Raw genomic sequence first — 16144 nt, 5'->3', positions numbered from 1 at the left:
AGAGAGAGAGAGAGAGAGAGAGAGAGAGAGAGAGAGAGAGAGAAATTGTTCTGTGAGTACAGGGATTTATCTTTTATCTTGTGTAAGAAAGGAAGATGACATAGCATGTCTATTTATAGAATTCTGAAAATGATTTATAGTCAGGTAATCTTGCAAAATCAGGGAAAGCATATATAACAATGAATATTTAAATGCAAGGGGAACTTCACATACTTCTGAAACCAAGGTATTTTTCAGTGGCAACATCAGAAGGGGACTGGCTCCAACAGGATGAGAATTGTTACCATAGCAACTCCCAGGCTGACTCATTCATAGACAACTCTTTAAATTTGTGACATGAGAGAAATTGCTCGAGGATTCTTAACACTGTACCAAAATACACATTGCTCCATGCAGATGAAAAAAATGCATTAGCACAGCCCTTTTTTCCTTCCTAAAACTCTCCATTTTATTTCTATACAAGGTGTCTCTTGTCCTTCAGTCTCTCCCACCTTCAGGATAGGGAAATGGGCACAAAGTGTGGAAGATTGGAGGGAACTCAAGCTGCTTTTCAAAAATAAAATTCTACATTATATTTGCAGATTTCAGCCCTTGCTGATCCTTGATTTCCACTAGCACCTGAGCTAGGATTCAATTTTCTGTATCTTCCAGAATTTACACATTTTAAAAAAAAATTTGCTGAGCCAAAAGTAAGCAAGTCAACAAGACAGGAGAACATAAAGTACCAGAAAGTAAAGATAATAAAAGTCTCTCTCTCTCTTTTTCTCTTCCTCTCTTTTTTTTTCTCTCTCTCCCCCTTTTCCTCTTTTTAGTAGTCACGATAATGTGTCTTTATAGAGCAACAATAAGATAAGTTTTCAGGCTTCAGTTCCCTTTGCTGCAGTAGAAAGAAAGTATACAAGGAAATTGACAAAATAGGAAATGACATTATAAATGGAGACAGGAACACATTTTCTAGGCTTAATGAAAGCATAGACATTGCTCATTTAGGATTTTGAAGAACCCTTAGGGAATTCCAGGCCATTCTCAAATTAATTCCCCAATAATGACATGAGAATTAATAGCATAATAATTCTCCGTGGAAGCATCTGTCAGAAAACGTAAATTTCAGGACAGTCCAAGTTGTCCTGGAAGGAATTATGCACACTGAGATAACAATTGTTGATCCAGGTCAATCTACTCATTTTGCTAGAGAGAAGAGCTCACTTTTTGGGATTTTTGTCTTGCCAAAGATCTAAAAAGCTACTTTTCTAGATCCTCAGGTTCATTCTCAGCAAACCTGGTTTTCTGCATCACTTTTCTTAAAGGCAATATTTTTAGAAAAATTTTTAAATGATGTAAAGCTTAGAATGTGACAAAATTGATACCTTTTAAATGTCGTAAAGAGAAATGTGTTAGTGTGACTACTCAGTTTAATAGGAAATTGATTGGCTGAATGATAAATTATTTAGGGCAATTTCTTTTTCTGGGCCACTTTTGTGGCTGATGCCTATCTTTGAAACATATACCTCCCCTAGAGAGTGGTTAAGGCACATTTAAAACGTATTTATAAAGAAATTTTAAATACATAAGATAATATAGTCTAAAAGTGAGTCTTGCTCATCATTTACATCTTGCCCTTTACCATTTATATCTCTATTTCAAACACTTTAAATTAACATCCAAAGTTTCATTCCTATAAATTCTGGTCCTCCTTGAGTGCTTACATTATTTTCTTCATCTCCCATATCTGCAGCAACCAATTTAAGTCCATTCTATTTTCTTTCTTTTGTTTTTCTTTCCTCCTTCTTTTATACAACCTCATATTTTTCTGCCTTCTTTCTGACTAATAGAGTGTTTCACCTCCACTACTATTTTTAATTTTTTTTCTTAACTGGGATGTCTATTTTTGGATTTTCCTGACTCCAATCCATTTATTGACTTATTCAGCAAATAGTAGTTTGTGAATCCACTAGATGGCAGGCCCTGTTCTCAACACTGAAGATGTAGCAAGAGAAATATCCCTTTGGGAAGCCCAGGGTCTAGTGGAGGAAATAAAAGAGCATCCAGCTAATTTCCACACAGAGCAATGCAGGCCATGATGACAGCATACTGTGGGAGCAGGTAGGAAGGGCCAATCCCAGACTTCCTGGCTCCTGACATGGGAGAAGAGGGTGTAGTTTCATTTCCACTCTAAAACCTGTTCAAAACAATTTAGCCAGGCAAAGGCAAAGGGGCAAGACAGGAGGAATCGGTGTTCCAGACCAAGAAGATTTTGTAGCAAGACAAGTGGTATGTTGGAGGAACCAGGAGAAAACCAGGGTGGCTGGATAATGGAGTAAAAGAAACAAGTAAGAAGTGTGACTGTAGAGATAAGATAGAGACAGAGGAAGGTATTGTCTGCCCTTAAGACATTTGTATTTTTATTCTCATAACATTGAGGAGCTACAACAAATTTAACCTTGGGAGCAACATGATCATATTTGCAGTTTTTTAAAAATTGAAATATCACTTTACTTGCCGTATAACAAATGGATTAGGGAAAAGCAAGACTAGAAAGAGAAGGATACTTAGGAGCTTATTATAGTAAATCAGGTGAGAAGTGGTAAAGACCAAACTAGATTATAGCAGGTATAGACAGAATAAAGAAACATTTTACTGAAGCAGAAATGCCAGAAGAGAAAAAGAGTCAAGAAAGACTCTTAGGTTCTCATTTGGTCAATGGAGTGTTTGATCGCACCATTCAATGAGAATCAGGGTGGAGATAGAGGACCTGATTTAAAGGTGGGTGGGCATAATTCTATTTTGGGCCAGAGATAGTTCCTTTATTCGGCATTCTGTCAGCGTGGCACTGGGTCATAGGGACACCAGCCCCTTCCCTTGATCAGTTTATGCTCATCCTTTATCCTAGAGTCGTCATACACTCACAATCTAAATTAAGAGACCTTTAACCTCTAAGCACATAGCAATATTTGACTTTTATCTTACTGTCTCTTACAGATAATTTCTAGCAAGGAAAATGTAGTTGCTACCGTAACTAATGATTAATGAGGTTTTTACTCAGAAGTGGTAAAATACTTTGGCAGACTTTTTAATGTGAAAGCCATCCTACCAAAAGAAAATTATTCCACTCTCCATACCCCTTAAGGATTACCGTGGAACAAAAATGCTGACTTTCCCTTGGCTAACATCTGAAAAATTGTCCAGGGCAGTGATGAATGATTGATTTGTATATAGCATCAACCACACACAGAGGACATCATGGCAGCAGCATTCATTAGCATTGCTGACTGATGAAGGAGAATTCATGGATGAAACATCAGAGAAAACTGGAATATCTACCCAAGAACTGAATGTTAATGAATAATTGGCATCCATAAAAAAGCAAGGCAGAAATCAGCCTTGAGCAAGAGGTAAAAGCTATGACCTAGGAGGAAACCCTTTTGTGCTTGTGGTACATGCCTAAACCATTGCACGTTATGTGATATAGTGGAAAGAACTTTGTCCATAGAGTCAGACAGACCAGGGTCCAAATCACAGCTGTGATATTTTTGAGAAGAATCACTTTGGGCATCCCTTAAACTCAGTCTCACCTATCAAAGGAGGTTATTAACTCCTACTCTATATGGTGGTTTTCTATTGTTGTAAACAATATAACATATAGAAAGCACCCAGTAAAGTGCTGATCATATAGTTAAATGTTCAGAAACAGACAGAAATTATTATTAAGTATTTAGGGGTCCAAAATTGATAATTTGCCCAAAAAGAATGAAAATATGTATTACGAACTGCATTGTTCTGTAACATATTTTAAGCTACTTGATTTTTCTTACTTATTAAATTATAGTTTTTAAAGTTTGTTAGGACTATTACATACAGTATTTCAATTGATCATCCCAACAGTCTCGTTAATAGTGTTTCTGTTCATCACACAAATAAGGAAATTGAGTTTCAGACTACTTGATGAATTTTTCTCTATGATCACAGGACTAATAAGCAATGAGTCTTTAAATTAGATTCCAAGTCTCCCAATTCCTAATGTCACAGGTCATTATTATACTGAATGTCTATTTTAGCCAAAGACTTAGTTGATAGCTCAGTTTGTTTTCCCATGCCATTAGTATGGAGGTTTCTTTCCTAGTTAGGTCCAGTCTATATCCTTAATTCATTTAGATGTGTATGCTTGATACTGGCCCAAGGATGATTATAAAGTTACATCAGAGGAAAATTAAGGTTATCCAAATTTTTACTTTAATATTCTCAAATATTTTTCTTCACTCACAAAGACATTTCTAGAGTTTTCTTTTTCTTTTTTTTCTCATCATGAGGTATAAAGTAATCAAAAATCCTTTTCTCCAGTGGTGTCTGCCAAGACACTTCTAGCCAGACTCAGTCAAAGACCAACAGAAGTTCGAACAGATGCCACTGGAGATGGCCAATATGGATATTTATGTGGCTCTTTGGTTCTGTAAACCTGACTTTAAGGCCTTACTGGAGATTTTTTACACATTTGGGTTTAGCTAAATATTTAGAAAATGATAGTTCCAAAGGAGCAGGCTATGGTTTTATTTTATTTACTTTAGCAAATTATAATATTGAGCTCCAGAACATGGCATCATGCAAACAAAAAAATGTAATTTAGTACTAGTAAATATGCTTACATACACACACACACACACACACACGGGGTTATTTCATATTGCATGTCTGGTGAGCATGACAAAAGCCAAGCTATCTATGAAGCGAGCTGAGATAGAATATGAGAATCCATCTCACACACACACACACACACACACACACAGATGCAGAAGAGATTTGTTGCAAAATTGTTTTAGTTATAAAAAACCTAAAACAACTGCAATGAGCATTAATAGAATAATTAACAGTATATTCATATCATACTATACTGTGTAGCTATTAAGTAAAATGAGTTATATTTCTACTCATTTAATTGGAGAATTTCTGTGCTGTGTCATTAAGAAAAGAAAGATTACAGAAGTAAATGTATACTATCTTTTCAATACATGACAAAAGCCATGTGTGTGTGTGTGTGTGTGTGTGTGTGTATACAATGTTATAAGCACGAGCAAAAATACACAAAATTGCCTACCACTAGGTAACTTGGTTAGAGAAAGAAAGTAGGATAGAGGAGGTGAGGTGATAAGCAATTAACAGACAAAAATAAATAAATGACTAAACAAATAGCTGTGAAAAAAGGAGCAATGCATGTGATTAAAAAGTCATATATAGAATGATTTTTTTTACGTAGAAGGAGAAAGAAAACCACCACCAATAGAGTCTTTACTGGAAAGGTAACTGAAAGCTCTAAGGGATATCAGAACTGTTTGATTTTTGGAAGGAATATTACTGAATCCTTTTCCACTCTATTTTAAGTCAAGAATTCCTAAAACCTCTTTCTCCTCCAACAAAAGAGTACAGACCTAGAATTCTTCCTATAGGCTTCTCCCTTTTAAGCTCTGTACTTATTACAAAATCACAAATCATAAGAAAAGACTGCCTTCCAAGGACAGAAAATGATACATGAATTTCTTTATTTCTTCAAAGTAATGTGAGTTTTGATAGAATCTTGATTTAATTCAGATTCATATATCCTTTCTCAGTTTAGCTTGCTTCATAACTAGCCTCGCTTTCTTGGGTTACCAGGCATACCACATACTGGCTACCATTCTGGTCATGTAGTCATAGTCCACCTAAGCATAGTCAGCCCAAACCACCATATTCTGAATATTCTGTTAGATCTTCCATGCATCTGATTTTATTTCTGCTCTTATTTAGATATTGAGAAAAATGGAAACACTAATATCCTATGAATCTCTGGAACTAAGGAACTTACACAAAATCTATTGTGTCATATGCCATTATGTGGTTTTTAAAATGCAAGTGGTTTATGAATCATTATCTTGATGAATTAATTATCAATTTAGTATTTTTTTGTTTTGATTATTGACTAACTTGTAAATAAGCCTCAAAATTTCACTGAATAGAGATCAATTTTTAAAACTTTAGTACAAGTAGCCTTGTGCTATCAAACTGATGACAGTAATTGCTGGAACCATCAATAAAATGCCATTTTGACATATCTCAAAATATATTCCTTAATATTTTGTATAAAGTCACTATTAATTCATTTCTAAGGAGTAAATTTTTAAACTTAATTTTATTTTTGCCATATGCTTTTGTCATCTCCTGGAAATCTATCAATTCTCTATGTTTTCAGGAATTATAGACTCATTCATTTTTGAGTTGTTAGAGGATGGAAATTCTGGATTATTAATTATTTTAGGTATGTGAGAGTACCCATTTATGTTTTATAAGGATGAACAATTTTTCAGGAAATTGGAATGTAATAAGATGATGGCACTAACATACTTATTTCTGATCTTGAGTGCCCCAAATACATGATACCACTTAATTCATATTCAACTGATGCATTTGATCAATTGCTATCCACTGTACACTATGCCAGGACCCTGAAAGATAAACTTTGCCTTTTGGGAACTCAGAATCTAGTGGGACTGAGAAATAATTGTAAAACAATAGGATAAGTGCTACAATCAAAGTAAAAGAGAGTTGTGGGAGCTCAAAGGAGCGAATGACTAATCCTAGAATCCAGTTTCCCAGGGCTCTATCCTCTTCTCACCCTATGCTCTCTCCATGGTGAGCTAATCCATTCCCACGACTTCATCTCTCACTCATGAGTCACATAGCTGTGTTTTTCCTTGAGCCCTGTCTTCCTATATTCTGACCCATAACTACTTATTTGGCACCTCTATGGGCATGTGCCACTGACACCCACAACACAAACCCATCTGAAAGGAATAGTCATCTTCAGCCCCCAGTCTTCAACTCTTCTTATTGTAGTCTACCTCAGGTCAGAAACCTAGTGGCCATCCTTGGTGCCTCCTTCTCCCTAACCTCCCATATTAAAAGGCCACCAAGTGCTGCCTCAAATAACTCACAGCTTTTCTCGCTTTCACCTTCCTTTTAGTGGTGTATTAAGTCAACTCTGATTTATCTATTCTCTAGGCAAATGCAAGTGCTTACTAAACTGATATACTCCTACTCAATCATCTTGTATCCTTTATTAGGCAGATGCCAGTAACGAAAAGTGGAACCACTCTGAGTTCTCTGAGTATTTGAAGTGATGGGAACTTCATGCAGGGAGCTGGTTACACGGGTGGTGGAAGAACTGAGAAGCCTGCAGAGGACAGTGGAAAAGCTTGGAAATAAGCAGTCTCTCCTACTAGCCTATGAGTTCCTTGAGGCAGAGAATGTATACTAGTCAGCCTTTATATCTCAGCATCTGGCATAATACAATCATTTAAATATAGTAAACAACCATTAAAAGTTGATACAATGAGTTAGTCATTCTAACAAGCTAAAATATTTTGACTTGGAAGTTTCTAGAAAATTTTCCCTACTTGAGGCCCAACATTTCACTATATCTTACCATGGAAACAACAAAAGCTATTTGAGCTTCTGATTACTTAGATTCTCGAATGAAAGCCATTTAGGCTGTCACTGTGTGAAACATAAATTTTATATCTATTTAAAGAAATTGGGTTCATCATCAAACATAGGTTTTTCCATTTTTTAGAAAAATTGATCTTTATAGTTTTAAGAGTAGATGTTAGATTAAGAATGCTAAAACCCTATGCTATACTAGTACAAGCTCAGGGTTTCATATAGTGAGTCTCATGCCACGCAGTTCATTTTATTGTAATCCATACTCCAGTTGGCATGTCAGTGTCATATGTGCTCTATGTATTAAAATGTGTTCCATGTGATTTTCTTAGATGATTATCATTTGGTGTAGCATCACAACTACATGATTCTGTTCAGTCATTGGACTGATTAATTTCAAAATTGTTCAGAACACAAAACTCACAAAAAGTCTGACTACACAGATGGGTAGACCAAATGGGACTATTTAGGATGTGACAAAGGTAAAAGAAGATTATGTTCTCTGAAGCACACACTAGGCTACAGCTGGGAAAAATCAATAATAAATAAAAATATGTGCTTTAGCAACAATGTTAATGAAGAATGCATGTATTTTAAAGGTATTATAACAAAACAAGACTAAGGAATAAGCACAACGAACACGTATTAATAGTTAACATAACACTAGATGATGTAAAGATAAAAGATTAGAAATTAACAGCAAACTTGAAGGATACAATGATTAATTTCTGCTTTAGAATGTACTTAATGGTGACAGTGAAAAGCAAAACATTCATTTAGACAGAAGGTTCTATTAGAAACCGATGTTTTGTTGTTGATCACAATTACGGTTTAGATTGATCTATTTATCAGACCATTTTTCACTGATTGTCTTTGTCACATACAAAATATGGGGTTTTTTTTTTTTTTTCTTATCCTAAGGAGCTTTTCTTGTTACCAGCATATATACTAGTATATATAGGTGACTTGTCTTGGTAATTTATTTTCATTGTGTTTAATAGGGAATTGTTTTGCTGGCAAGTAAATATGCGCTTCTTCTCTTCCTTGCTGTCTTGGTTAAAAAACAAAACCCAAATCAAATATTTCTCCCTTTTAAAAAGTCGTTTAACATCTCTAGGTCTAAGATTTCTCAGCATACCTCCAATTTTTCAGTTCAGGGAGGTGGGCTAGATGATTGTTTGAGGTTTCCTTGGCCTTTAATTTATGCAATTATTGGTAATGAGATTCTGATTTGTATGTTGATGAGCATCATTACTACAACTTTTTCTGGTTGGAAGAAATAAAGATGGGAGTAAATTAGCACAAGGAAAGTGGAATTTGGTGTAATGATACCAAAGAGAGATCACAAGGAGCTAAAGCACTGAACACGTTCAGACTTCGGGAGAACTAGAAACAGAAGTAGAAAGTCTTCGTCAATCTGTTCATTCACTCTCTAACAATAAACTCTGCCCGTTATGGCTATCTTCTGCATTTTTCTCCACTTTCTTTCTTTCTCTACAGGCTGGCTTCCTCTTTTGATTCACAGTCTCTCCTCTCTTATAACTTCATAATAGCAGTGCAGCCCTAATTCTTAGTCATAACCTTGCACTTGGTCCCACAGCTCCTGCCTCAGATCCTTTGTCGAACAAGCAAATTCCTGAGAAAGGACTCTGATTGGTCCATCTCAACTTTTTTGAGCCAGGCTTATGTTTATTGACTGCCTGTGAAGCAACTCTTCTTGAATCAGGTATCTACTCCTATTCCAAAAATGGGAGGAGAGCAGCCTCATGTGATATAGAATGTGACTCTGTTCAAGCAGCAGGGATTACAGGCAAGCAGTCTCCATCACAGAAGAACTGTGGAAGTCATAGGCAGTGATGCACAGTTCTACTCTAATAAGTCTTTCCAGGGAAGTAGCCCAAGTTTTACAAAGGGCAGATCTCAGAGCTCAGCTAAACTGACATGAATATTTTATGGGGAACAGAAGGTTGTACTTGGGACTCCTTATAATATATATTAAAATCAATGTAAGATAAAACATAAATGTGAACAAGAGCTTTGGTTCTTTCCCCAAAAGATATACACGCATATTACAAAAATACATGTAATACCTTTCTTGAGAATAGTTAGAAAAGGAAGAATTGCTTGAACGATCCTTTTGCGTGGATGCTCCATTACTAGATGCTAAAGCAATATCCTGTCTCTTTCCTAACATAATCTGAGATGTGCAGATTGTGGGGTCAGAGAACAAGGAACCCTCCCTTTAGCAGCTCGCTGTGATGTCTTCTTAGATCTCATTCTAGTAAAACACATACTTTAACATATTTTAACATATTTGCCTGCACTGCATAGCTGTTTTTCCTATTCCAAATGCTAGATAATTAATGGATTTTAATAAAATGGTTTCTTACGGTATAAACCATCTTATGCCAGCATTGCCTAGCATAAACTTTTGAAGGATACATTAAAATCTCCAGATAAGCATGGTCATATACATATTTTTCATGATAAACAATGGTAAAACATTTTGAAATCTTTTACTCATACTTCAAAGAGATATTTTCATATATGGCAGGGTTTCTCAACCTTGCCACTATTGACATTTTGAAGCAGACAATTCTTTGTTGTGGGGTCCTGTGCTGTGCATTGTAGAAAGTGAAGGAGCATCCCTGGTCTCTACCCACAGATGCTAGGAGCACACCACTAATCTCACTGGTGACAACCAAAACTGTCTTCAGACACTGCTAAATGTACCTAACATGGGGGGAAGAATCAGCCTGTATTTAAAACTATAAATCTAGGAAGAATGTTACCTTTTTTCTCCAAAAGAATGACTTTTATTTAACACAATTTTCTTATACTGTACCTTTAATCATCTCTAGATTAAAAAAAAAACAAATATATGTTGTTTTGAGGGCAGGCACAGTGGCTTACACTTGTAATCTCAGCACTTTGGGAGACTGAGGCGGGCGGACTACCTGAGGTCAGGAGTTCAAAACCAGACTGGCCAACATGCAGAACCCCCATCTCCTAAAAGTACAAAAATTACCCAGACGTGGTGGCAAACGCCTGTAATCTCAGCTCTTCGGGGGGCTGAGGCAGGAGAATCTCTTGAACCTGGGAGATAGAGGTTGCAGTGAGCTGAGATCATGCCACTGCATTCCAGCCTGAGTGACAGAGCAAGACTCCATCTAAAAAAATAAAAATAAATAAAAATAATTTTTAAAAAATGTTTTGGAGTTTATTGAGCGCTACTGGTTTGGTATTGTCCATCTTGCCTTTCCTCAATGAATCGAATTCTTTCATGCCTGAATTAGCCCAATTAATTTTATTAGCAAGCTCATATCCATTTATCACATTAACTTACCTCAGTGTCAAAGAATTCCCTATAGCCCACAGTTTCTAAATATGTCACACTTTCTCTCAAGAAATAGCTTGCACACTTGAGAAAGATGGTGGAACACTTGTGAACACACCTAGAAGGAAAATAATTTTAATGCTATTGGCCAAAGAGCATTAATTTCTTTCTGAAAAAATGCTCCATCTTCTCTGGAGTGCTTGCACTTTGGACTAATGAAGAATTAACAGAAAACTGGTCGTGTAAGAGAACAAAAATACAATTTAGAGGCTTTCTTTTCTACCTAAAAATAGAATCCACCGAAATGAAGTCATAGGCTTTATTATATTCAAATGTCACTGTTAACCTTTATATTAAGGGGTGGATAAAAAATTGTTTAAAATATAATAAGTAGTTTCTCTGACTTGTAAATGATAAATACTTTCATGGAAAATTTGCCCATCTCACAAGGTTTCTGTGAGAACAAATGTTATAATAGATATGAAAGGATTATGAGAACCGTGAGCACAGAGCACGCCACAGGAGAAGGGAATTATTGTCATGCATGCGGTTTTACATAGATTGTTGAAAAAGGAAAAATTGGTGTATTTTGGTACTTCCATAATGTTCGTTATTATCACCACAATTATCAATATCTTCAAAAAGGTTTTATTAAGGTTATCAATATCACATGTCTGTATTTTTATTTATCATAGAATCAGGTCCTAGATTAGGCTGCTAACCCTAGAAATGCATTAAAAGACCAGGTGTGAAGGGTACTTGCTCCCCCTTACCTACTTGCAGATGTAATATGCTAGCATATGTTCATTTTCACTGGATAACTTCTATTGCAAATCGGGTACATTATTGCTTGAATTTATAACCATGATATAATTTTTACTCAATATTTATTGAAAACAGAATGAGTTGTATAACAAAGATTTCACCACATGGCATGTAGCTCTTTCTCTACAGGAAACAAAAATAGTTTCCAAAGAGGAAAGGGGAAACGTCTACACGCGCACACACACACAAACACACACAGAGGTCTAAACAGGGATTACCCATGTTTTCTCCTTTCTGTTCTCCACTTACCACACTAGTAAGTAAATGATAATAAATGCTATGTATTAATATAGCATTTATCATTCAGTATTATTTTGCCATTTTTCAAGTTGACAAATTAAAATTGTATATATTTATTGTGTACAACTTGATGTTTTCAAATATGTGTACATTGTAGAATGGTTAAATAAAGCTACTTAACCAATGCATTACTTCATATACTTCTCTTTTGTGGTAAAATTTACTCCTACCAGTTTTCAAGATAGTCCCTTATACTTTATGATCATATGTTTTCCCCATCGCATATTAAAACTTTATTGAAAATAATTGTGGAGCAAGGATTTTGCTGCAGGTTACATTGTGAGGAATCCTGTGTGGCACTCATAAGAATCTGGATGCGAATGAGGAATTGGTATAAGCTGACACATGTATTCCATTGTTGATCATGCTGACTGCCATGGCAAAATTTACACTATGACTGTGGCTGATATTTAATTTTCCTATACTGGCTGAATTATAAACAAGAACCCAACACCAAGACTTAGAATTCATCACAATTGTTTATTTTCATGGCCAACAGAGTCCATCTGCCTACAAATTCTTTTATGAACATCTTTTTAAAAATAGAAATGCTCATGAAAATGAGCATATACACTCTAAGTATTTGGAAGTGTAACACTAATTTGTACATAGCAATTAAAAATTTTGAAGATAATTTATTTGTTTAGCACGTTATGGTTTCTAAAGTACCTTAACTTTAATTTTCTCAATTGATTCTCACAAAAAGCCAGTAAAATGCTATTTTTTCATTTTAGAAATAAGGCAAGTCAGGTGCGGTGGCTCACACTTGTAAGCCCAGCACTTTGGGAGGCTGAGGCCAGGGGAGCAGTTGAGGCCAGGGATTTGAGACCAGCCTGAGCAACACAGAAAGACCTGGTCTCAAAAAACAAAAAGAAAAAAAGAAAAAAAATTAGCCAGGTGTGATAGTGCATGCCTGTAGCCCCAAGTACTTGAAAGGCTGAAAGATAGGATTATTTGAGCCCAGGAATCTGAGGCTGCTGTGAGCTAGGATGACGCCACTACACTCCAGCCAGGATGGCCAAGTGAGACTGTCTTTAAAGGACAAGAAAAAAGAAAAAAAAAAAAGAGGCATCTTAGGTACAAGAGATTATGTCAGTTACTCATAATTAGGCTTACACATGGTAGAGTTTAAAATCAAGCAGTTTTGTAATCTAAACCCATAATCTGCCCAATTCATTTTCCTCCAAAAAAATCACAATATTAAGAACTTGTAGATGATGCAAATGAGAATGGCAGTAACTGAGAAGAGGACTGTAGGTAGCCTGAGGGTTATTTTTTTTTTTAATACGAAGGTAAGGTGGAAGGAGGTTTTACATCTTTAAAATGGATACTGTGAGACTAATAGTCAAATGTGAATATCCTTTTGCCATTGAACAAGAAAGAATGTCTTTAAATTATTGGAAAGCGGCTTCTGAATAAATAGTATAAATGTTCTTCAATATGGTTAAAAGACCCTGGAATTCATTGTGCAGAAAGAATATTGTTTTATATTTTAAGATTTTCAGAAATGCATAAATATCCACTTGGAAATCTAGATGATGTGCAGTTTGCCCAGATGTTAGACATGATTCGAATCATTCTTTGTCCCCAGTGGTATATATAACAGTGGTAGTACATGAACACTGTGCAGGAGGTACACAGTGTATTCTTAATAGTCACTAAGGCATTCACAAAGTCACTATTGCCATATGAATGTCTTAGAAAAAGTGAACTTTCTGTTTTTATTGAGATTCATGTCAAAGACTTTAGGATTTTACTGCTGCTAATTTATTTTCCTTTAACGGACAATCATACTTTGCATTAATAGAGTTGTTAAAAACAGACAATAACTAATGTGCTAAGATCATCGTCTGCAAGACCATTCCTTCCAGCAGCTTGAGCCGTTTATAGTGATCCCAATATTCCTGTCTCTAACTGCCAGGGGAAACCTAAGTAGAAAGAAAAAGTTCAGGGGGATGTCCTCTGTAATATCTTGTGAAAGTGAAGAAGCAAGCTTCAAGATCAATTCCAACTCTGAATTCACACCACTTCCTGAAATGAAACACAAATGTGGTAAGCGAGAAATGTTGAATAGTGCCACCACTGAGGTTAGTCTTCAGACCAAATAAACATCTCCATTTGTATGTGCCTCATAACTACTTTTCAGGACCCACCCATAGATAAGTTGTAATTCAAAGAAAAATCCAGATAAGGGCAAATTGATAACCTTTATGTGTCAAACAGAGTAGTGTTCTTTCAAAAGAATTTGTGGTTTGAAAAACACCCTTTCCTTTTAAGTGCATTCAGTTTTAGTTATTATTTATGAGACATTCCTCTCCAAAACAGAACTATAATATAATATCCAGAGGTCAATGTTTGTGAACATAGATTCCTCTGTACAATTTCTCTTTATGACTTTACCCATGACATCATTACCTTAACTTCAAACTTTAAAATTCAGTTACATCTATTTGCTCTATATTGGTGGAAATGTTTATATATACTTTCAAGTATAGTTCTAGTACTTTTATTATTTATTTAACTAATTATATATATTTTTAGAGACAAGGTCTTGCTCTGTCACCCAGGCTGTAGTACAGTGACATAATCCTGGCTTACTGCAACCTCTGTCTCCTGGGCACAGGAGATCCTGCTACATCAGCCTCCCAAGTAGCTGGTACTACAGGCATGCACCACCACACCCAATTAAATTTTAAAAAAATATTTTTTGTAGAGATGAGGTCTCATAACATTCTGCAGGCTGGTCTTGAACTCCTGGGCTCAAGGGATTCTCCTGCCTTGGCCTCCCAAAGTGCTGGAATTACAGACATGATCCACAGTACAAGGCCCCTAGTACTTTTAACCTGTTAGTTACCTTATACCTCTAAGTGCGAATTTTAATATATTCAAATGTAATCTCTTACAGGACATCCTACATGTTATCAAACCTTAGATGATAATGATAGTAAAATTCTTCTTCTGGCTTTCTTTATTTCACAGGATTATACACTCACCATGTATTTCCAGCAGTCTTGGAAAGACAAAAGGCTTTCTTATTCTGGAATCCCACTAAATCTCACCCTAGACAATAGGGTAGCTGACCAACTCTGGGTACCAGACACCTACTTTCTGAATGACAAGAAATCATTTGTGCATGGGGTCACAGTGAAAAATCGAATGATTCGACTGCATCCTGATGGAACAGTTCTCTATGGACTCCGGTAAATGACTTTATGTTGCATGTTTTAATTTTGTTGTTGCTTTGTTTCATTTTCAACTTTTGGAAATGGGCAAAGGGAAGAGAAGCAAGAATATATAGATGAATATATAAATGGGGTGTCATATACTTATGAAGGCCTATTACTAACCCTCATGTAGTTAAGGGCTTATTACAAATTAATAGGCAGCACATCAAAATTACCTACCAGTTTTACCAAAGAAATATCTGAACTGTAAACTGTTATTATAGGATATGTAAAGTGGTGGCTGTTTATTCTTTGGTGTCACCTTTAGTGATTCTTTTGAGAAGCAGATGAAACCTATATATTCACAATATCTCAAATTTTCCTGTTATTTCAGAGTGTTCATAAGCCCCTTGAAAACCTTCTATGTACCATGAATACTAAGCTGAAACTCCAGTTACGGGTCAAAATATAACAATTAATGTCTTTAAATTCACCAATTCCCCAAAACAATATACAAGTGAAAACAATATATATCTGTGATGAAATCTTTAGTGGTTGGTTATTTAGTTGATAGTTTTGGTCTTCATTTGCACAGTAAAATAATGTCAGTTGTTCTTGGCAAAAAGATCTTTGAAATTTGATAGCTTTGGTCTTCATTTGCACAGTAAAATAACATAGTTGTTCTTGGTAAAACAATCTTTGAAATTTTTCCACTCTTTCTGTACCCCAAGGACTTTCAACTTCAGTTAAAAATATCTAAGTTAAAAGTCTTTGGGAGAAATGGTAAAATAAATTATCAGTTCCCTTGAGTCTATTGATAGCTACAACAAAAAGACTACTAATCCAAGATTGGTGGTTAATTATTAGTTATGGTTCATATACTATAAATCAATTGTAATTTTTCTGTTACCAGTGTAACTTCCATCAGACATGCCCAATGTGTAAAGGGATGAGTTACCCTTCTAAATTATCCTGGGAGAGTAAATCCATGACTCAATTTAATAGGCTAATCAACCATGACATGTGTAAGTATATGGATTAGTAAAGAATATAT

The 16144-nt window shown here is 35.5% G+C and overlaps 1 protein-coding gene across 3 annotated transcripts in view; it reads left to right on the top strand.

Moving 5' to 3' along the window:
- The window catches only part of GABRB1 (gamma-aminobutyric acid (GABA) A receptor, beta 1), a 398062-nt gene that overhangs the window by 119990 nt on the left and 261928 nt on the right, over nucleotides 1–16144 (top strand). For all 3 annotated transcript variants that reach the window (XM_011927338.1, XM_011927339.1, XM_011927340.1), the window contains one exon: nucleotides 14906–15126. In XM_011927338.1, the coding sequence (XP_011782728.1) occupies nucleotides 14906–15126 (221 nt within the window). The remainder of the gene's footprint in view (nucleotides 1–14905; nucleotides 15127–16144) is intronic.

This window comes from Colobus angolensis, unplaced genomic scaffold, assembly GCF_000951035.1.
Source record: "Colobus angolensis palliatus isolate OR3802 unplaced genomic scaffold, Cang.pa_1.0 Scaffold71, whole genome shotgun sequence".
NCBI lineage: Eukaryota > Metazoa > Chordata > Mammalia > Primates > Cercopithecidae > Colobus > Colobus angolensis.
Note: the sequence above shows the minus strand (reverse complement) of the source record. Positions and strands in the feature narration are given on the sequence as shown.